A 23,611-nucleotide genomic window follows, 5' to 3' on the forward strand; every position below is an offset into this window, starting at 1 on the left:
CCCTCACACTCAGCTGCAGGATGGCCCAAGAAAAACTCTCTGACTTCCCAAGCTCTTTATAAAGTTTCAGATCTACAAAAAGAACTCTCCTGGCTTCTGGCCAACTCCACCATTTTCCAGATCTCAGCTCAGTTTATCACTCATAGAAAAATCTCTGACTACGCAAAGCCAGCTCTGGAACAACCAGAGTTCAGGAAGTACCATGTGCTTCTTTATTATAACTCTCATTCCACTCCCTTGTAGCTGTATTTGTCTCTCGTAGGATGTGAGTTCCTTTGGGGCCGCACAATGTCTGTGACCCACCTTTATTTTCCTCAGTGCCTAGTGGCTGGTAGGTGCTCCAGGAAAAGATTTAGGGAGAAAGTGATCTTGGAAGTGGCTGTAATGATTCAGACATTGGAGGCTGAGAATGGACATTTCAGGCATTAAGACATGGGAGTAAGAAGATTCAGAGGAGGGAAGACAAGAGCACATCTGGAGAACCTAGAATGTTAATCTGAGTGAGGCCAAGGCTACATATAGAAGAAGAAACAATGTTTAAAGATCAGCTTGGCATAGCCAGGAAGAACTTGATGCTAAGACTTTGATCTGTGTGTGGTGGGGAGCCACTGAAGGTTTTTGAACAGGGTTGTGACATGATCAGTGTTTTATTATGGCCATATAAATCTGAAAGGTGGCACAGGATTAAAAACCAAGATGGGAGAAAGTCTACTTAGAGACAGGAAGGGGAGAGAGGTTTCCTGAAGGACTTGGGACAAAGGCATGGGTGAGGTTTGGGAAGCTTTGCAAGGAAAGGAATGGCCTGAGCAAAGGTCTTGAAGTGGGAATGCCCCTGGCACATTTAAGACATGGATGAAATAAGGGACGCCTGGGTGGTATAGTTGGTTAAGACATGGATGAAATGGCAGGAAATCAGGCTGGGGAAGCCATTGAGGGGCCAGTGACCAAGGGCCTTCAAGCCCAGGCCAAGTGATTTAGGACTTTATTTTAATAGACATAGGGAAGCCATTTAACATTTTGTCGCAAAGAAGGGACATACTATAACTTGGGAGGAAAGCTTTGGCTGCTGCTGTGTGTGCTTAGGATGGGTTAGCGGGGAAAAGCCAAAAGGCAGGGAACCCTACAAGGGGGCTTCTAAAATAATCCTGATGTTAAAGGTCTGAAACATCAGTGGGAATAGGAAGGAAGGGATATACTTTGGGTTATCTTGGGAAAAAAGAATTGATAGGTCTTGATGATGTATCCTTTATAGGGAGGAGAAAGAGGATGATCTTCAGTTCTCTAGCCCAAAAAGTAATGTTTCTGTAGAAGTTTATAATTTTGTTTTTAATAAAGCACATTTCTTCAGAAGACACACTAAGCTTAACAGACTAGATGAAGTACATGTAAGCTACTCTGAGTAATTTCATGTGTACTACTGGTTATAACTCAGAAAAGAAATCTTTGTCAGTTCTTCCCTATAGTCATCCAATGTTCTCTTGGGGACAAAAAGGCCAACAAATACTGAGTCTCTTGAGGAAGGGCTTTGGAATGAGACAGCAAGACACTGACCTATTCTTGTGTATAATCCTAGTGCATTCTCACTGTGCCCTAAGCCTTGCAAAATATATAGTAAGGAACTACACAAGGCCCAGAGAAAGGCAACTCAAATAACAGAGGACAGAACAGACGAATGATGATCACTTTTCTGTCCAGCTCAAGGGTCACAAAGAGGATATGAACACAAGACTGCAGAAGGTGTAAAATTTATTACACCATACATTATCCAGCACTCGTCAGTTTAAAATGTCACTTTCTGCCCATTATTCATTTGACAAACCTGAACACCCTATTCTTAGTACTCTGCGAGAAGGGGACAGAGATGGAGGGGGCCCGGCTTGCTCACTGTCCAATTTGATCTTTACGACATTGTATATACCCTTATTCCTACCTGACAACGAAGGGAGCTAGGGTTGAACTGTGGTTAAACACGGGGGCTCACAGCTGTAGTACTTTGAGCAAGTTACCTAAGCTTTGTAAGATTCAGTTTCCTTAAAGGAAAAAGAGAATAGTAATATCTACCTTATAAGATTTTGAAGTGTTGTCAAAAGTTCAGAAATAGAAGGAAAACCACTGCACCACTGAAATAGTAATTAGGAAAAGTTCATCATGCACAAAAAGTTTGCAAACTGGAACCACTCAAACTGAACATGGGATGAGAGGTTCAGAGGTATATTATCATGAAGTACTTCATATGGTGAGAGGAAGCAGTGGCTTTTTACTCTTCAGATCGGTTATAATATTAGAGTTTCCCTAGTGATGGGGATGAGTTACAAGAAGTTATTTCACATCCATTTTGAGAACATTTTAAGTTTCCTTTTTGATTTCCAGAGGCGTTAACAAGAAGTGGTCCAAGATAAGTTTTGCTTACTTTACAGAACAAGCTAAATTAAGATATATGACTTATGGGGCACCTGGGTGGCTCAGTGGGTTAAGCCGCTGCCTTCGGCTCGGGTCATGATCTCAGGGTCCTGGGATCGAGTCCCACGTCGGGCTCTCTGCTCAGCAGGGAGCCTGCTTCCCTTCCTCTCTCTCTGCCTGCCTCTCTACCTACTTGTGATCTCTCTCTGTCAAATAAATAAATAAAATCTTTAAAAAAAAAAAGATATATGACTTATATGGCTTATATGACTAAACTAGTTTGCCTGCTCAGATTTTTCAAGTCTGGTCGCCATTTGTGTTTTATTTTAACCATGTGAAAGTACACACGAGTGCTTAACTCGATGCCTGACATAAAGTAAGAATTCATTGGCTAACATCATTATTACCCAGTGTGCAAAGCATCTAAAACATATGATTACTTACCCCATTTCCTTCTCGTCCTTCCTCCAAACCTCGCAGGACCTCTACTTTGCCTCTCTTTAGTCCTGAACAAACCCTCCCAACAACCTTCTACCCCATCTATCCCAGCCAGTCACTCTGAGCCCTGCTTTAGCCCTCATCCCTTTGATCTTCGTTCTCCTGTCTCTTTTTCCTCCTCATTTTCTTCCTGGCCCTTCCCCTTCCACTCTCCCTGACTCTTTGGAAGCTGGAGGCTCGGGTTCGCTGTATGGCTATGGACAAATGAGCAAGTCATCTCACCGCTGGGTCTCAGTTTTCACAACTGAACAATGGGAACAATATTATCTTCTTTACAGGACTGCTTTGTGGAGTAGATAAGAGTAAAGTGTAGTGTTACGCAAATTGTACAGCGCCTTAAAAATGTCAGAGACTAGCAACTCATTCCCATCCCCTTTCAGGACCTTGCCCTTTTGTGGAACTAGGAAATCATTCCAATTGAAAGTTAGGGTATTAACTCTAAACGGAGTGCAGATTTGCTGGTGTTCCCGCCTTCCACGCCTAAACGAACCAATTAGAGCGTCCGGAGAGTGTCGCGGTCTCTTCAACCTAGAGACCACCTCTACGATGGAGCTTGCACTTTTCTCCGTCCTTGCCGTCAGCTTCTTCTCGCCTCGCATCCCAGCTTCCCGGCCTTGGAAGGGGGATCCTTCTTCATCCTTGTCTCAGCCCCCCAAATCTTGGCATCGCAAAGGTTGAACGACGGAGACCGGAAGTGTGCGCAGCAGCGGAGGGTCCCCCGGAACCAACACCGGAAGTAGCTTTGCTGCAAGATTCCGTCGGCTGCGCTATGGCGGCGATCCCCCCAGACTCCTGGCAGCCTCCCAACGTATACTTGGAGACCAGGTGAGAGGGGTCGGACCTCTGGGGCTCGGCTGGCTGAGGCAACGCGGAGCCCGGGCTTTGCCGCGGGGCTGGGTTCCCCGTGCGCTCCCCCGAGAGCACGGCCTACTCGTGGGGAAGCGTGCAGGGACGGCCGTGGGGGCCGCCTGTGGGCTGAATGGGGACCGCCACCGCCCTCGTCGGAGCTCCGCACCGGCTCGCTCTGAAATCTCAGCGACAGCTGCCTGGTTGTCCTCCTTCCACCACCTGGTTCATTCATCCCTTCTTTCGACGAGCGTGTGTTGAGTCTACAACGAGGCGACGTCGGGACTGGAATCAGGACATAGCTGCAGGAGACACGCCGCCTTGCATTTAGGACCTTACAGTGTAGTGAAAGGGGCAGATCTATAACTACTAACGTAGTAAATAGTTCAGCAGGATAAACAAATTACTAGGAAGGCATAGGAAGAAGCACATTTCCCCACTGTCAAGGAGCGGTATCATTGAGCATCAGCCCCTCTAGTCCCCGTCCCCTGACGTACAGCATCTCACTGATTTTAATCCACTTAGCAACTCAAATCATGCAGGTGTTATTCCACCTTCTCTCCCATTTTAGCAGGGGAAACGACAGAATTCACGGATTAAATTATTTGACCAAACCCGTATATCTAGTAAGTAGGGGAACCTCATTTGGAGCCTGGTCTGTCTGCCTCACTTGCTCGGTTCTTTAGCCCCACTGATTCCATTGCCTCTTTGGAGATAGTCCTATGTTTCGGAAGTAGGACAAAACCTTAAGTAACTTCTTACTGCTACAGCAATATCAGATTAGTCGTAGTCTGACATTCAAGGTGGGTTTTTTTTTTTTTTTTTTTTTTTTCTCATCTGGCCTTTGCCTAGCTCTCTAGCTACATCTTCTGCCATCCCCACACCAGTAGCCTAGGTCCAGGCCCTAGTTCTCTGTCTACTTTCTGCTTTTGGCCATGCTGTTTTCCCACAGAACACGGTTCTCAGGTGCTGCTTTTTTTTGCTCTCTGGTCATCTTCCCCACCGTGTATGGCAAAATTCTACTTCTTCAGGCCTCAACTTGTAAGTAATTTCTGAATTCACCTGTTAACATTTTTAAGTTACAAAATAAATTGAAATTTAAATCCAAGCAGTGTAGAAGTGTGTAGAATAAATGAAATCCACCTCTTCCTGTAGAAATAGTTAATAGTTCTTTGGATGACCTACATCTTTCTCTGCGAATGTATAAACATTTTTTTTTAATGTTCTGTTTCTTAAAAACTGGATCGTGATCATACCGTATATATGTTTCCTATAATTTGCTTTCCTTCCACTCGTTAATATGGCTTCCCACATTATTGCTATTTTGTATTTTAGTCATTTCCTCTTTGAGAGACACTTAAATTGCCTCTTGTTTTTGTTATGATAAATACTGGGTAAATAAAGACCCTTGCACATACTGGATCCTTAGGCACATCTGTAGGATTTGCTATAGAATACTTTGAAGTTGAAATTGCTGCCAACAGGTATGCAGATTTCAGAGTTGTGTAGGTATTTCCTGATTGCCATTCCAAAAAGTTACTCCCTGTATTTAAAAAAATTGGCACCAGAATATAAGCTCTATGAGGGCAAAAGCACCTAGAACTTGTACAGAGTAGGTGTTAATCCCTGTTGAATTTTAGTAGTGTGAAGGATGAATTGCTGGTAGAAAGGGTTTTAGAAACCTATGTTCTAGCACATTTTATATATGTGTGTGTGTATACACACACACACACACACACACACACACACACATTTACAGAGTGCTTATACTGTGCTTGGCGCTGGGTATGCAGGCTATCCAGAGTTGCCTCAATTTTCACATTCTTGGAGCTTAAAATCTAGGTGAGTGATGGAGTGGAGGGGAAGGCACCTGTCTAAAGTCTTTTACTTTTTCCTTTTCCCTGGCTGTACTTCATGGGGAAAGGTGCTCATCCCATTTGGTAGGTTAGAGATTTGAAATAATTAGGTTTTTCGTTTGTTGCACTAAGTACACACACAAACTGTACTTTTTTTTTTCCGCATTAAAATTTTTACAAATAGGTAATATATTTACATGTTTCAAAAATACAAAAGTTTAAAAGAAGATATTCATTGAAAGCCTTCCTGTTTCCCATTACCCAGTTTCTACCTCGACCCAGAAACTCATGCATGTATAAATAAGTATAAATTCCTGATAATGTTAATGTCCTCCTTAAAAAAAAATTACAAATTAAGTGTAATTTTCCCCCTAATTTAAGAGTTGGTTATATTGGTTTCCCACGATCAAAGATTTTTCTAATATATAAAGCTAGTTTGAATTTTTTTTAGTTGTCCACAATTATTTTGTTTAAAAGAAGTACCAGAACCTCCCGTGTGTTTTATTCAAAGAAGATATCTGTGTTTATGTTATTTACATTGTGATTGTGATGTTTTCCTTTGCCCAGCATGAAATCCAATGTGTATTACAATTTCATGACTTAATATAAGCTTGAAAATAGAGAGTCCTGGATCAGTCCCATAACATTACTGTTGCTGTGACCTTGTTCCTGACTGGAGCTCTACTTTCCTCTCCCCCTGCAGCATGGGGATCATTGTGCTGGAGTTGTACTGGAAGCATGCTCCGAAGACCTGTAAGAATTTTGCTGAGTTGGCACGTCGAGGTTACTACAATGGCACGAAGTTCCACAGGATCATCAAAGACTTCATGATCCAGGGAGGTGACCCAACAGGAACAGGTATAATTAAGCCGACCTTGGCTGAATTCAGCAAAATAGGGAAGGCTGAGAGAGGAGCACGTGCAGAGGGGAAAAATCAAGAATTTGGTTTTAGTTTTGGATACATTACATTTGAAATACTTGTCAGATCTTCAGGTAGAGATGTTGAATAAGTAAGGGGATACAAGTGTGGAGTTCATGGAAAGGTCTGGGATGGAGGTCCAAATCTGGGAGTTATTGTCATTTAGATGGGATTTATTAGTGAAATCAGTGGATGCTAACGTTAGTTTCAAGGCCCCTTGCTTCTCAGTCTGCATCTTCTCTCCGCTGATTCCTGCTCCTGCTTTTTTGCCTTTAGATAAATTTGATACTCTGTGGCAGTCTTTTTTCTTGTTCTTCTTCTTCTTTGTCATTGTCAGTTGTTCTCTGTCTATCCTTTATGACCAGAGGCATTCAGTTTCTTTAATGTATATGGACCTGTGTAAAAAGTACAGTGTAGAGGCACCTGGGTGGCTCAGTTGGTAGACTTTTTTTTTTTTTTTAAAGATTTTATTTATTTATTTATTTGACAGAGAGAGAGAGAAATCACAAGTAGGCAAAGAGGCATGCAGAGATAGGGGGAAGCAGGCTCTCCACTGAGCAGAGAGTCCAATGCAGGACTAGATCCCATACCCTGAGATCATGACCTGAGCTGAAGGCAGAGGCTTAACCCACTGAGCCACCCAGGCACCCCTCAGTAGACTCTTGATTTCGGCTCAGGTCATGATCTCCGGGTGGTAAGATTGAGCCCCATGCAAGCTGTGTATTCTGAGTGGAGTCTGCTTGAGATTCTCTGTCCCTCTGCCCCCCTGGTTGATCACTCTCTCTCAATATAAATAAGCAAAATCTTTTTTGAAAATAAAGTATATATAGGAAACTACAAAAAAGAACACTCATAAATATACTTCTTAAAGATTTCTAACCACTATTAGTGATTGATTATTCTGCAACATTCCCACTTCTTTTTTTTTCTTTTTTTCAGATTTTTTTTATTTATTTGAGAGAGAGCAAGCAAGAGAGAGAGTATGAGCAGGGGGAGGGGCAGAGGAAGAGGGAGAAGCATACATCCCGCTGAGCAGAGAGCCCGATGCAGGCCTCCATCCCAGGACCCTGGAGTCATGACCTGAGCTGAAGGGAGACACTTAACCAACTGAGACACCCAGGCGCCCCAACATTCCCACTTCTTAGAAACAATTAGTGTTAACTCTTGGTGGCCATTATTCTAGACATTTTTCTTTTCAGATACCTAGTCAAAAGGATGGATGGATAACTAGCTAAACAGAAATAATTTCAAGAGAATAGGCTATGTCATGCATGCTATTTATATATATAATCAAAAAGTTGGGGGGCGCCTAGGTGGCTCAGTGGGTTAAAGCCTCTGCCTTCGGCTCAGGTCATGATCCCAGGGTCCTGGGATCGAGCCCCACATCGGGCTCTCTGCTCAGCAGGGAGCCTGCTTCCCCGCCCCCCTCTGTCTGCCTCTCTGCCTACTTGTGATCTCGTCTGTCAAATAAATAAATAAAATCTTAAAAAAAAAAAAAAAGTTGGTTTTCTGCTATGAAGGATGGGGCAATTAGTACTTAAATTTCTACTCATTCTTGTTGTTTAGGGAAAACTCCATTTTGTCTGCCTTCTGTGTTGGGAGAAACCTAGTTCTTCCCTTTTGTGTTTTTCTCTTACATGTCTCCTTTACTACTCACACAGATCACTTCACCTCTGACACTTCTGGTCACCAAATGCATGGAGGTTTGCCCTCCAACAAGCAGTTCTGTGACACCAAGTGAGTCTTACTATTTAGCTCAGTTCCAACACCATCTAACCAGAGATAGCATCAGATCCCACAGGTTAAGGCCCAGTCCCACAAGACTGCCCCCTGCTCCCTACCCCACTTCAGTCTCAAGCCTAGGTTATCAGATGTTCCAATAACCAGCCCCCTCCTTGGGTTCAATTAATTGCCAGAGCAGCTCACAGAACTCGTGGAAACATGTTTACCAGTTTATTAAAGGATATGGTAAAGGATACAGATGAACAACCAGATGAAGAGATGAATAAGGTGAGATCTGGGAGGGTCCTGTGGGCAGGAGCTTTTGTCCCTATAGAATTTGGGTGTGTCATCTTCCTGATAGGGCTGTGTTTGCCCACCTGGAAGCTCTCTGAACCTGGTACTCTTGGGATTTTGCGGAGGCAGCTTCTTGTAGCTGTGACCGATCATTACCTCCATTTCCAGCTCCTCTCCCGTCTCTGGAGAAGCAGAGGGTAGTGGGGATTGAAAATTCCAAGCTTCTAATTGTGGCTTGGTCTTTCTGGTGACCAGGCCCCACCCAGGAGCCATTCGGGAGTCTACCTGCCTCATTAGAACAAAAAATGCTGGGCGCCTGGGTGGCTCAGTGGGTTAAAGCCTCTGCCTTTGGCTCAGGTCATGGTCCCAGGGTCCTGGGATCGAGGCCCGCATCGGGCTCTCTGCTTGCAGGGAGCCTGCTTCCTCCTCTCTCTGACTGCCTCTCTGCCTACTTGTGATCTCTCTGTCAAATAAATAAATAAAATCTTTAAAAAAAAAAAAAGAACAAAAAATGCTTTTTCAGAAGGGTTTTAGAAGCCCTGTTTCAGGGACAGGTCAAAGACTAAATGTGAGAACCACAGATATTCCTAGTGTTCTTATCACTTAGGAAATGACAAGAGTTTTAGGAGCTCCTTGCCGTGAACCAGGGACAGGCATATAGATCCATGTAGATATATCCGTATATCTTGTATTACCTCACACTCTCCCTTGCTCTCGGTTTTTGTCATTACTATTTTTCCTTGTCAGAGTACATTTTCCACCCTGTGCTTGATTCCCTCGGCTGCAGTACGGGTCCTGCATTTCCGAGGTTTCGGTGCCCACCATTAGGCTTTTCTGTTCCCAGGTGCTGGAGGGCAGAATTTCCTGGTGAGTGGTTTGTATTGCAAGGGCTGCGGGATGTTACATTTGGTAACTCAGTCCGGTTTGACAATTTGAAAAAGACCATGACTGGGTCTGCCGTTCTTGGGCCACGCTCATCCCCTCAGATTGTTTTCAGCAGTTCTGCTCTGTTGCCTTCTGGTTCTAAGCGTGGCTTTGGAGAATACTGAGGCCAGAGTAACTCCTTCCTTCAGCTCAGGGAAAATGTTTTGATTTGTGTTTTTGAGTATTTTCTCTGTTACTTGCTCTGACTTTGTATTTCAGGAAACCAACTATTCTCTGTTTCATGACCTCTGCCTTCCCTGTCTATTACATTTCTTCTGAGGGTCTGAGATGATTTTTTTTATTTTTTCCCCCCGCATCCACTGAATTAGTGTCAGACCTTTACTCTGTGCCTTATTCAACTTTTTAGTCACGTCTGTTCTGTTCTTTACTGCTCTGTGTGATTGATTAGCTCCGTATTGCTGTCATTGGGCTCTCACTGTTTCCTTAGCTCTGCAATCTTTTCACCTTGATCTGTTGATTTATTATCTTGTCTTTGAGCTCTTGTTTTATTGGATTCTTCTTTCGTTTGATAAGATTTTACTTATTTGAGAGAGAGAGACAGAGCACAAGAAAGAAGAGTGGGGTGTGGGTGGGCAGAGCGAGTAGGGCAGAAGCAGAGGGAGAAGCAGGCTCCCCACTGAGCAGGGAGCCCAATGCAGGGCTCGATCCCAGGACCCTGAGATCAGGACCTGAGCCGAAGGCAGACATTTAACCCACTAAGCCACTCAGGCACCGCTGGATTCTTATTTCTGTTGAAGCATCTCTAGTTTTGAGACAACTGCAGAGAAGCCCTTTGTGGACTCTCTTTTCTCCCAGACTGAGTTTCTGAGGTGTGTGTTTTGTTTTTTACTTACACGCTTTCTTTTTCTCCTTCCATTTGTTGTAATATGTTTGCATAGTTTCTGTGCCATCTCTTTTCATCTTATCCGTGCTTAATGTCGGCACTGATGCTGTACGTACTTTTTATCTGCTCAGATACAGTATAAGTGGATTCTCTTTGTCCTTGTCCCCAGCTTTGTTGGGGCGGGGTGGGGAAGACAACTGTCTTCCCCATTCCAGATGCTAGGTTGCTTTCTTTCCATTTTATTCCAGCCTGATGAGGTGGGGAGGAGAGCTAAGGCCGAACGTACCTTATGGGAGGGCTAGCTTCTGGTTTTCCCAGCCTCCATTAAAGTCCTGTCCCTGGGTCTCCTCCACCAACCAGTGGTATCCCTCTCCCCAAACCTGGAACTCTGGGTGGTCCCCTGAGAATAGCTGTGGTAGAGGAGAAAGATCCTACTACCCTTTTTCATTCATAATTGGGTCTCTGTAACCAGACAGATTAATGAGAGAAAAGCACACAAATCTGTTTGCTTTTAAGTTTTTTTTTCTTTTTAAAGATTTTGTTTATTTGCAAGAGAGAGCAAGAGGGAGAGAGCACACGGGTGTGCACAGGCATTTGCGCACAAGCAGCGGGGAGGGGCAGAAGGAGAGGGAGAAGGAGACTCCCCGCTGAGCAAGGAGCCTGAGGCTGGGCTCCATCCCAGGACGTTAGGACCTGAGCCAAAGACAGACGCTGAACCGACTGAGCCACCCAGGTGCTCCTGTTTGCTGTAAGTTTCGATGACACTGTGGCCTTGATAAAGAAATGAAGACCCAAAGAAGTGGCTGTACCTGAGTGTTTTTGTGCTAGGTTTGACGAAGAGTAGAAATTTGTGGGAAAATGTGATAGGATGAAGGGAGTCTAAAAAAATAAACTGAGGGAAGCAGCAAGGCCTGTTCTTTCAGATTCCTCCAGGGGTCCTTCTGTCTTAGAGATGAGATGTTCTCTTCCCCCAGGTATAGGGACAGCACCTCTCACATGAGGGTCTTAGGACCTACTTCCGGGGAAGGTCGGAATGTCCTTCTTGTACCTGATGTTTCTCAGATTCCTTCAACTTGACAGTCAGTATGCCAAAGCACCATATTTGGGGGTAGTTTGACCTGAACTCCATCACGGCCCAGGGCTCCCCCATGCCCCACAAGTTGCCTGGTGCTGGTAGCCTGCCATGTTGCTCCGGAGCCCTGGTGGTATGCACAGGCTTTTGCCCTCAGGGACTGCTCTAACTTTTCCAGCCTCGCCAGCCCATCCACCCTCCTGCTGGCTTCTCAGCATGGGAAGATATTTGTAAGAATCCTCTGGGTTACTCTCCTTCTTTCCTGATTGCCACTTTTAGGGAGTGCAGGAAGAAGATACTCTCATTTTTTTCCTTGGTGACTCTTTTCAGGATGTTTGTAATAAGTTTGTTTCCTTTTTATTTGGTTGATGCTGGTGAATTTGGGGCTTGGAAACAGATGGAATTTTGTGTGTTTGTGTCATCAGGTATTGGGGAGGCGGGGGCTAAGCCTGCCTCACTCTACCTTTTTTTTTTTTAAAGATTTCTTTATTTATTTTAGAGAGGGAGAGAGAGCGCACAGGGGATGGGAGGGAGAGGGGCAGAGAGAGAGAGGGAGGGTAGCAGACCCCACACTGAGCACAGAGCCCAGGGGGCTGGATCCCAGGACCCTGAGATCATGATCGGAGCAGACGCTTAACCGACTGAGTCTCCTAGGTGGCCCTTCACTCCACTTCTTTATCTGAAAGTGTCCTGTAGACACTTTGATGTGTTTCTTTCTTGTCTTCTTCCTCTCCCTTGTCATGAGATAAAATTTTAATTCATAACACCGGTAAGCTGAGAGAGTCCATGATGAGGGTACAAGAATTGGAAGTGACTTCCAATGTAAGTTGCTCATGGCAGAGCTCCCCTATATTTCTATAATCGGTTTGTAATCCTTCATAATGTCACATTTCCATGAAGCATTTTTTTTTTAAGATTTTGTTTATTCATTTGACAGAGACACAGCGAGAGGGAACACGAGCAGGGGGAGTAGCAGAGGGAGAGGGAGAAGCAGGCTCCCCATGGAGTAGGGAGTCTGATTCAGGGCTCAATCCCAGGACCCTGGGATCATGACCCAAGCTGAAGGCAAACGCTTCACGACTGAGTCACCCAGGCGCCCCACCATGATGCAGATTTAATGAGATTGAATCAGTCAAAAGATTTCCAAGTAATTGCATCCAGCCTCAAGTATAATGAATGATGGAGCTGGCGGGTCTGCTGTAGAAGGCAAACAAGAGTTAGGCCCTCCTGGGTCACTGATGTGAACCACTCACTGATTAGGTGACACGTTTTTTGCTAAACATCTCAGATGAGCAGCATGAGGCATCCTGGGCTCATCAGCAAGCCAGTGTACTGTTTCTGTCCCCACCTGGCCCTCTGTCTGGCTACTCTGCAGCCGTTCTTTCCACAGTTTTTTTATTTATGCCTTTGCCAGGGGTTTTCTCAATTCGAATACCTTTGACTTCCTGCTGGATTTTATTTATTTATTTATTTTAAATATTTTATTTATTTATTTGACAGACAGAGAGATCACAAGTAGGCAGAGAGGCAGGCAGAGAGAGAGAGAGGAAGCAGGCTCCCTGCTGAGCTGAGAGCCTGATGCGGTGCTCGATCCCAGGACCCTGAGACCATGACCTGAGCCAAAGGCAGAGGCTTAACCCACTGAGCCACCCAGGTACCCCTGCTTGCTGGATTTTAAACCATTTTCCCACTTTTAAATTTCTCTACTTATAAGAATTGTACGCCGGCTTTTTCCTTAACTGTCCAAATATCTTTTTATGTGCTTCTACTGACTTCTTCGCTTTCTCTCCCTGTAAGATGTGGCAGCCTGTCAAGCCCTTCCTTTGGCTTTTCGTGTTCTGCGCTTTGGCTCTCAGTGCTCCCCCGCTGGTGTGGTTGTGATGATTAATCCCGTGCTGATTATGTCGTGCATTGCCCTCCCTCTGATTTCACGTTTCCTCTTGGTAGCCCTGGGAACACCTGAGATTGAACGTGGTGAACAGCAAGCTCATTGTTAATTTTATTCATTTGATGACTATTTGCTAAGAGTCCGCTGGGTATCCTATGCTATTCTAAGTCCCATGAAGAAACTTAAGCGTTAGAAGCCAAGGCATTCTCTTTTCCTTGTAGTGTTCCCTTCTCTGCCAGGAAGACAAGATAGTTCTTACAAGAAACAACTCGAAAGTAATAATATGCTATGCAAATTTATGGCGGCACGCTCTGGGTCATGCATATAACAGAGATTGGACTAATTCATCAAAAGAGAAAAAGTACAGTAGAGTGGGATTAGCATGGAATGGAGGCATAGTGTGAGGTGGCCTTGAAGGAAATGTGGAATTTTTCTTTCTCAAAAAATTTTCAATAGATTTTATTTATTTCAGAGAGAAAGAGAGTGAGTGAGAGAGCTTGAGAGGGGAGAGGGTCAGAGGGAGAAGCAGACTCCCCACTGAGCAGAGGGAGCCTGATGTGGGACTCGATCCCAGGACTCCAGGATCATGACCTGAGCTGAAGGCAGTTGCCCAACCAACTGAGGCACCCAGGAAATGTAGAATTTTAACTCTTAGGAGGACAGGGAAAGGGCATTTTAGATTTAGAAAGAAAGAATACAGAGCAGAGGCACAAGTGATAGGGAGACCTGTTGAGGGTGAAGGAGAGCCCAGTACTCCACATGTTGTGTCTCACGTGCTAGACTGGCTCTGTGACATCATCTAGCCACCTCTTCATGTCCAGGACAAATGTGTATGATGCAATTTCTAAGGTTCCTGAACTGCATGTTTAAGAAACAGTTAAGGTGCAACTGGGGACAAAGTGCAGAGAGTAATTAGCATGGTGCCTAAGCTCAGACCAGTTCATGGAGACACCCAGGCAAGAGTTCAGATTTGATCTAACATCATTCTGGAACTGCTTTGGGTTCCAGAGTTTCTTGAGTCTGGGATAAGAAAAATATGTGGGGAAATGTAACTCAGCAGTAGTGTATGGCAAGGTCCCATAGCATGGGGTGAACAGCCTGGGTTGCAGAGCCTGGTGGGTTTGGGCTTGACTCCGAACTTCACAGGAACACTTATTAAATGTAGACATAACGTAAATCACTGAGCCTTCTGAGCTATAAATGCAGAGTGCGGTTTGGTTATGTGCACCTCATGAAGATGTTGTGAGCCATGAATGAGCTGGTGTTTGTAAAATGGCCACTACAGGCTCGACACAAAATAGGAGCTTAAAAAGATGTCATTTATTATTTATTTTGGTTGTTAACTTATTTCATAAATGTCTTTTGGACTCCTGCCATATTCCAGGCATTGTTCTAAGAACTGGGGAGAGAAAACAGTAAATAAGACAGCCCCTGTGAAGCTCACGTTTGTCGGGAGAGACAATGAACAACTAAGTACATATTACTATCAGGTCATGACACGTGATATGGAAGAAATACTGTGTAAGCAGGGATTCTCAGCCTTGGCACTATTGACGTTTTGGGCTGGATAATTCTTAGCTGTAGAGGGCTGTCTGTGCATTGTAGGATGTATAGCTGTATTCCTGACCTTACCATGCTGGATGCCAGTAGAGCCCCTCTGTGTGACAACTAAAAATGTCTCCGCACATGTTCGTAAGGGACAAAGTCACCCTGAGTTGAGAATCCCTGGGATAGAGAGTGAGAGAGGTGCTATTTTGGATAGTGCGATTAGGGAAGACCTCTCTGATAAGATGGCATTTGAGCAGAGCTCTGAATAAAGTGAAGTAGTGAGCCTGAGAGTGTCAGGGGCAAGGACACTCCAGGGGGAACAGCAGTCAGAGGCCTTAGAGCAGAGTGTGCTTGGCAAGAAGCAGCAACAGACCAGGGGTGCCTGGGTGGCTCCGTTGTTAAGTGTCTGCCTTCGGCTCCGGTCATGATCCCAGGTCCTGGAATCGAGCCCCACATTGGGCTCTCTGCTCAGCGAGAGGCCTCCTTCTCTCTCTCCACTGCCTACTGCTTGTGTTCCCTCTCTCACTGTCTCTTTCTGTCAAATAAATAGATAAAATCTTTTAAAAAAGAAAGAAAGAGCATAGACCAGTATGGCTAGAGCAGGTGAATGAGGGGAAGAGTGGTAAGAGACGCCTTTGGAGGGTAGCAGAGCACCAGGTCTTGGAGTCTCATACATTGTCATGAAGACTTTGGATATTGTACTAATTGTGATGAAATGTCACTGGAGGATTTTGAGCAGAGGACTGCTCTGATGAGGCTTGTTCTAAAAGAATCCTCCTGGCTTCCACGTGGAGAATCAACTGGCATGGAAAGGAGGAGACAAGCCTGGAAGCAAGGAGATCAATTGAGAGATTTCATTGTTGTCAAAGCCACAGCTTTTTGTATTTGGACTAGGGTGATAGTGTTTTCTGTTGGTTTTGGTCCTCTGGGAAGCAGATGCGAAGACAGAGCTAGACATTCAGGACATTGGTTGGGGTAACACCGTGAAAGTTAAAGGGGCAAGGGAGCAGGTTTAGAAGGGGAGGTCTTCAGACATCAATGCAGGTCTAATTTATGCAAGGAAAGGGGGCAGAAGAGAAGAAGCCAGTAGAGAATAGGGGGAGCCACCAGTAAGGCGGGATCTCAGGAGGGGTGACATCAGCTGTCAGATGCTGCTCGTGGAGCAGGCAAGGTGGGGCCCGAGGATTGACCATTGAATTTAATAACATGGCAGTCACTGATGGCTTTGACAAGAGCCAGGTCATGGAGCATTGAGGGCAAAAGTCTGAACGGAGAGTGAACGTTGAGAGGCAGGAGAGGAAGCCAAGACACTAAGTGCTGGCAGCTTTTTTTGAGTTTTTCTGTGAAGGGATGCAGAGACATAGGGGGATGGATACTTGGAGATGGAGCTTTATGTTTATTTTTTAAGACAGGGAATATTAATACCACTTTTTTTTAAATGCTGATAGGAATGATCCACCAGAAAGAAAACTTGATTCAGGACTGGGAGGAATTATAGTTGCAGAGTTCCTTAAAGGTGAATGGGATTGGTGTGAGACATGGTGATGGGTTGGCTGGATGAACAGCAAATTCATACAATGTATCAATAAGGGAGGAAGGATGGTAAATGGGTGCACGGGTAGGAAGAGAAGTGGATTTGGTGGTGAGAGGCCTCTGCCTTTGCGTCAGTAAGATAAGAAGCAGAGTTACAATCACAGAGCCGGGAGAGCGAGGGAGTGGTGGAAGTTTGCCGACGGAGGAACTGCAGCAAACCCAGGCAGGCCAGACCCCAGGGTGAACTGTTCCCCTCTATCTGCAGTTCCCTCTCCCAGAAGATGCCTAGGTTATCTGAGTGCACAGAAATCCCCATAGTGTAAAACATGAAGCAAACGCAGTATTATCAGTGATGATGAGCTCCCTTTAACGATCTCCTAACAAGCCTGTGAGACAGAGGCACTACCGCTATTCCCATTTTTCAGATAAGGAAACTGAGGCTTGGAGAGGGTCGGTATCTTGCTTAAGGTTACACAGCCAGTAAATAATGGAGTTGGAAGAGAAATCTGGATCTCTTTGGCCCCACGGGCAAGTGAGGAAGAGAGTACTCTTAAGAACTACAAAGCCTCTTGGTAGCATCATTTTCTGTGGTAGATCTGGTATCTGGCATTTGCCCTGGTAAACCCAACAGCAGCTCCACCAATTAGTTTCCCCTTCTGAAGACTCTGTACTAATAGATTGTATCAGTTTGAGATGCTTTTGGCTACAAGTAACACAACTCCACAGCAAGGGCTTAAAGGAAGAGAGCTTTTGTTTTTTCCTCACATAACAAATGTCTGAAGGTGAGTAGTTTCAGGCATTGGTTCAGCTGCCCAGCAGAGTTGTCAGGGACCCAGGTTTGTTCTGTCTTTCCATTCCACCATTGTGAATGTGTTGCCTTTGATCTCAAACTTATCTTATGGTTGCAAGATGGCTGCTGCTGCTCCTGACATCACCTCTGCTTTCAAAGAAGCAAGATGGGGAAAGAGCTACGGGTGAAAGACAACAGAAGTGTGTTTGTCCCTTTTTATCAGGAAAGCTGTAGCTTTCCCAGAAACTACTGAGCAGGCTTCTCTTTGTTTCAGTAGGTCGGAGCTGGGTCATCTGACCACTCTTAGCTGCAAAAGGAACTGGTTAGTACCTGCCTCCCTTGTCTCTGAAGTTGAGGCAGGCCATGGAGAAGGTGTTAGAAATCCTCAGAGGACAGCTAATCTGCAGTTAGATGCTCTCTAGCCAGAAGAGAGATTTTTGATTGGTTTGGTTAATGGCCTTCTGGTGTTGGGTGCCTCAGGCAGAGCTTTCACCTAGGCCTCCTAGTGGCTCATTGGCCCAGCCGTGACCACTTTGGGGCTAGATATTAATCCGTGGTCCCATCAGCTGTGGCATGGGACCGGTGGGGATAAGTAGCACCAAGTGTGGTAATCTTTGTGTGAGAGACCACTGTGCATGGCTTAGGGGCCACTCCAGTTCATTGTGAGAGGTTTCCACAGGTAGTGAGCAGGAAGAAGAGACCTCAGAGGAGTCCGGGGGATAAGAGAAATTTTTTTTTAGAGCAGAAGCACAGATCATAAAAAGATAAACGAATTTCAACTGCAAAAAATTCTGTGCATCAGAAGACCCCAAAAAGAGTGAAAAAAAATCCACTGGGAAGAAAGTATTTGCAAAAGCATTCACTGACCAAGGATTAGTATCCAGAATACGAATCCTAATAATATACCAATTTTGTATGTGTGAGTGTGTGTGTGTATTTGTACATACATACATACATATATATGTGTATGTATATGTGTGTGTATATATATATATATAAATGTCAAACCACTTGGTAGATAAGTGGCTGTTCCCAGAGGTCAAAAGGTAAATAGTCAGTAAACATGAAATTCTGCACACCTTCAAGGACATGCAGGTTAAAACACAAGCATCTGACACCTCTTAGGCTGACGAATATTAGAAAGTGTGGCTGGAGGACCTAGAGCAGTAAGAGTGAGCAGTGTGGATAGGCCACTTCTGGTAAGATATTCGAGGACATGTCATAATGGGGAACTGTTCAAGCTGTGACCCTGCCTGTCCGCCATGAGGCGTAGCCCCTGAGTGCCTGCATGTGCGTCTGGGAGACAGTACGAGTGTGGTTACTGCAGCATGGTTCATAACAGCAAAAACACCCTGAAAGGATCCTGAATATCCATTGGCATAGAGAAGACTGGTGTTAACAGTCGTGTAGTGGAATGAATACTAGAGAGAGCTGCTCGGAGCCAAATGCGTAAACATCACTTAGAGCGGTGAACACAGAAAAGCTCATTGCAGAAGAACACATTGAGTCTAATAGCATTTGTATAACCCTAAAAACATGCAGAGCAACAATACATTTGTTTAGGGACACATACATAGGTGGTAGAAGGGAGAATGCATGGAGGTGACAGACTCTTGGTCACCACAGTGGTTCCCCGAGGCCAAGATGTGATTCTTTGAGGCCGTTGTTAGCTGTGGGGATGAGGGGAGCACAGAGTTCAGGGGCTACGGACATGGGCTCTGGGACTGGATTTGCTACACTGTTCCCTGAGGGGAAGGTGCCGTTGTTCGTCATGTTCTTTGTCTCCTTCGTAGGTCTGAAACACTAAGTACAGAGACTAAGTGTCAAAAACAAGGGACAGAAGAATAAAAGAACTTCCAGGGTACAGAGTTCAGAAACCCGATCAGTGCCTAATTCCTGTCATACCCGCACCATACGAGGCACATGGTGAAATTTTGATGGCGAAGCCTCCAGATGGTCGGCTTTGTATGTGTTCATTGGCATCTGCACAGCCCTCTCCACACGGTCAAACTCTTAGATCGCTGCGGCCCCGCTCCCATCTCTTCCCTATTCCATGCACCCAGAGGAGTGTTTTGATTATAAGTGTTTGTCTTTCTGACATTCTAGTGCAGACACTACTGACTTGAATTAGGTTATGAAACCATAACATATTATGTAGAAATGGTGCTGTAGAGCCCCCCGAACTGGTTGCAGCTGGTCCGACTCTTCCTAGTGAGTACAGAGGGACCTCTGGGCCCTTCCTCCCATCTCCTGTTGACTGCAAACCCCCGGCTTCGTCTGTGACTCCTGACTGGCCCATCCCTTAGCCCTCTTGTTCACAGGGCCGTTTATTTGATGGCTTTGAGTACCTAGAGGGCAGGGACCCTGCCCTTTCATCCCGGTGGCCCCCAGCTTACAGGGATCACATTTCCAAGGCTCAGCCCCCAATGGACAGCCCACTCCTGAACTTCACCCTCCACTTGCTCACTCAAGCCCCAGGCTTAGGGCTTGAACACATTGGCCCCCTCAGCTTTCTCTTTCATCTTCAGCCCTAGCACTCTCACTCACCACCCCTTCTGCCTCCAGTCTCAGGCAGGAACTCCGTAGTCAGAGAGCATGTCCTGGTCACCTAATTGCTGTTTAGAAGTATGCTAGCAGGTTGGAATTTGGGGAATGATTTTTTTTTTTAAATTTTATTTATTTATTTGAGAGAGAATGAGTGAGAGAGAGCATGAAAGAGGAGAAGGTCAGAGGGAGAAGCAGACTCCCCAAGGAGCTGGGAGCCTGATGTGGGACTTGATCCTGGAAGTCCGGGATCATGACCTGAGCCTAAGGCAGTTGCTCAACCAACTGAGCCACCCAGGCGCCCAGGGAATGAATTTTTACAAAGTTCGGTAGTTGGGTACTTTTCCAGAAGCGTAGGTAGCTGGGCTAGGCGGGAGATTTCACCTCTACTTCCTCTTCACGTGAGAAGTGTTTTCTTCCAACTGAGCCATCCAGGCACCTCTTAGAAGTGTTTTCTTCTAGGGGCGCCTGGGTGGCTCAGTCAACCAGTTAAGCATCTGTCTTTGGCTCAGGTTGTGATCCCAGGGTCAATCTTTAAAAAAAAAAAAAAAAAGACAAAGTGTTTTCTTCCAGAATCTGGGGCTATGACAGGCTGTCTTTGGTGGAACATCCTAAAAGGTAATGCAAGGATTTTCACTGGGAGGGCCTGGGAGAGAAGGGGGACGTGGTGCTTTTCACATCCTACTTTCACAGAAGGCTATAGAAGGAGGAGCTCCCTGTGGCCAGGCTGTTTGCAAGCTGAGAACACTGATAAACGCAGTGTTCATTTTGTTCCAGGCTGTTTTGTCATCTTGGAGAAACCAAAGTAGTTCAACCAGTCATATTTATTTTACTAAATAATTGACTAAGAGTTGTCTCCTGTTAGGACATTTTTTTCCACTGGGAAAACTGTATTTGTTATATCATTTTGCGCTGAGAACAGAACCTGGGTGCACAGCACCACACTCTTGTGGACATAATATAAATAGCATGTGGTGGCGATGTTGCCAGCAAATCATTCTGAATGCCATGTTTCCTCACGGTTTCCTTGTGATGTACCACCTCTCCTCTCAATAGACTCCACCTACTGTAATAGGATTCCTCTTTGCCACTTGCCACTGGCCACCATCTCTCTTCTCCTTAAGCTGGATATCGTTGACCAAAATGAATGTTGTTTTCCTTCATTGACATCAAGGACAGCAAATAGGTTTTAATTCTTGTGCCATCTCTAATCCATTAAAAATGGCTGCCTGGAGTTCCGAGTTGGTGGGATACAGATGGAAGCTCAGCGGTGAGGAATGCTGATTGATGAACAGTGTCTGTGATGGGCACATAGTTAAGTCCTGGGGCACTCCTGTCTAAAATACTCCTAAAAAGGGGGCACCTGGGTGGCTCAGTCGTTAAGCATCTGCCTTTAGCTCAGGAAGGTCGTGATCCTAGGGTCCTGGGATCGAGCCCTACATTGGGGCTCAGCAGGAAGCCTGCTTCTCCCTCTCCCATTCCCCCTGCTTGTGTTCCCTCTCACTGTGTCTCTCCCTGCCGAATAAATAAAATCTTTTTTAAAAAATTAATTAATTAATTTAATATTCCTTAAAAAGTTAAAAATTCAGAAATCTATCAATACATCCACTTAAAAATGGTAGTTGTCTATAGATGGTTAGATTCTATGGAACTTTAATGTTCTTCTGATAATGTTCTATGCTTTCTGCATGTTTGACAGTGAATATGTATTACTCTAATACCCAGGAGAAAACACTCTTGGTGTTATTTTGAAAGGAAACCTCTTACCTGAACGAAACGAGGGGTTCGAATATGGCGTGCCAGTGCTGACTCCGCCGCTGGGCTCTGTAGTTGCAGCATATGCTTCGCAGGGGGACTAGGCATGCTCACTGCTTCTTGCTGAGAGGGAGTCCATGGGACTGACGGATGGTCTCTCATCTTTTAATCTGGCAGGTCGAGGTGGTGCATCTATCTATGGCAAGCAGTTTGAGGATGAACTTCACCCAGACTTGAAATTCACGGGTAAGTGTGTAATCTGGCTGTGCTGGGTGGGGGTTAGGGGGAGTGGATTTGAAAAGCTCACTCTTGGCTGTGATTCTGGGGTCATGCCTGACACCGTGGCAGGGTGCCACAGAGCTGCCCAGCTGTGGCACCACAAAGAGCCCTGGTGGGTTCGAGAGAGTGACACCTCTCTCTCCTGCGTAATTCACAGTGCTGGTCCGAATGTTCTAGACTCGGTCGAATGTTGTTGCTCTTACAAACTATAGGATAAGCGAAAGCGTCCTCAAGGAAGCCGGAGACCTTGCTGGGTTTTTGCAGGGCATCGGGGACATGGTCCAGCGGTTAGCGGGGATCATCATGGATAGAGAAACTGGGGAGTAGGCCAAGACTAGGAAGGTGCACTTGTTGGGGTAGGGCGGTGACAGGCCGTTGGGTAAAGGCAGGGCCTGCCCTCGGGGGAAGAGTGTTCGGGTCCCGTGGTTAATGGTGGAGGCCAGAATAAAGTCTGGGATGGTGGGACATGCGCCCGGCTAGAGCTCTGGGGGTTATTCTTACTTTCTTTCTTTACCCACCAGGGGCTGGAATCCTCGCCATGGCCAATGCAGGGCCAGACACCAACGGCAGCCAGTTTTTCGTGACGCTTGCCCCTACCCAGTGGCTTGATGGCAAGCACACCATTTTTGGCCGCGTCTGCCAAGGTATAGGAATGGTGAATCGAGTAGGAATGGTGGAAACAAACTCCCAGGACCGCCCTGTGGACGATGTGAAGATCGTTAAGGCGTACCCTTCTGGGTAGGCTTGCTGCTCTTGAGGGCACGCCTGGATCTTCCGGGATGGCCCCAGTGAACCAGCTTCTGGATGACCTAGAGTGACATGTACTTAAACTTCATTTTGGCCTTGCGAATCACAGAGCTAAGGAGACCTGGGGTCTTGGGTGAGTTAGAGCTGGAAGTATATTTTAAGAGGATGCTTCTTTTCTCTTTCCCCAGTGCCTAGGTTTGACAGAGGGTTTGCAGAAATGCTCATAAGTGATCACTTACAGTGAACCGCTCATTGTAAATGAGCATATACTGCTCCTCCTCACGCGTGTCTGTGCTGATGCACTTGGAACAAGAGGAAGCCGACTCTGTCATTCCATAGTCCCGAACCAAACTTCTTCCTGCAGGGATTTCTATTCTGGCCTACACCGCAGGCTTTGGTGGCTGACAGCCACAGAATTCAGAACCAAGTAGTGTCTATCAGCCTTCTTAACTCTGTGCACACCCTATTTCAGTCTCCTACATTTGTTCTTCCGGGAATGTATGCATCTCTATATATATTTTCCCTCTCAAAACCAGAACGTCAACACTGCTGTTTCTGACACTGAGACATCCCACGCAAAGCCACATTGAATTTTTGCCAAATGAAAAATGCATCCAACAATCAAGTTTCTAAGAAGGTGTCAAGTGGGGAATGATAATGTGTAATAATCAAGAAAGGAATTTATTAAAAGGCAGCAGAAACATTGACCACTTTTTCCCCAGGAAGGAGTAGAAATCTGTAGCGAGCTTAAGGACAGACTATGAATTCTCCTTAAAAAGCAGTATTGTCATAAAGGGGAGGCCCCACTGAAGATTTTTTAACCTAAGACTAGAGAAACTAGATAAGAGATTTTTTATGTTAACTTTTTTAAGTCTTTCTGATTTTTTTTTTTTTTTTTTTTTTACGAGTGGGGAGAGTGGTAATTGAAAGGAAGTGAATGTCTATGGAATACATAGAAACTTCCCAAATAAAATGCCATTGATGGTTGACATTGCTGTTGTGGTCTGATTTTAAATACTGTATGAAGCTTTAGCAGTCATCTTAACCTGTAAACCATCTGAAGTAGTGTTGCACGGCTCAGCTTCAAGACTCCAATTTCGGCTTGTGCATCTCCAGTGGACTTCTATTCAAGAGCAGGTCTGACTTTAAAAA

The 23,611-nt window shown here is 45.3% G+C and overlaps 1 protein-coding gene across 2 annotated transcripts; it reads left to right on the top strand.

Annotated features, from left to right (window-relative positions):
* Nucleotides 1-3,442: 3,442 nt before the first annotated feature.
* PPIL1 (peptidylprolyl isomerase like 1) lies at nt 3,443-23,450 on the top strand. 2 transcript variants are annotated; one of them, XM_047734630.1, is made up of 5 exons: nt 3,443-3,723; nt 4,697-4,785; nt 6,304-6,458; nt 21,611-21,679; nt 22,234-23,450. In XM_047734630.1, exons 3-5 carry the CDS (start codon nt 6,305-6,307, stop codon nt 22,452-22,454), a joined length of 444 nt encoding a protein of 147 aa, XP_047590586.1. In that variant the 5' UTR covers nt 3,443-3,723; nt 4,697-4,785; nt 6,304; the 3' UTR covers nt 22,455-23,450. The 2 variants fall into 2 exon arrangements, with proteins under 2 accessions (XP_047590586.1, XP_047590585.1); XM_047734629.1 differs by lacking the exon at nt 4,697-4,785 and having other exon boundaries at nt 3,444-3,723.
* Nucleotides 23,451-23,611: the final 161 nt, after the last annotated feature.

This window comes from Lutra lutra, chromosome 6 (assembly GCF_902655055.1).
Source record: "Lutra lutra chromosome 6, mLutLut1.2, whole genome shotgun sequence".
Classification (NCBI taxonomy): domain Eukaryota; kingdom Metazoa; phylum Chordata; class Mammalia; order Carnivora; family Mustelidae; genus Lutra; species Lutra lutra.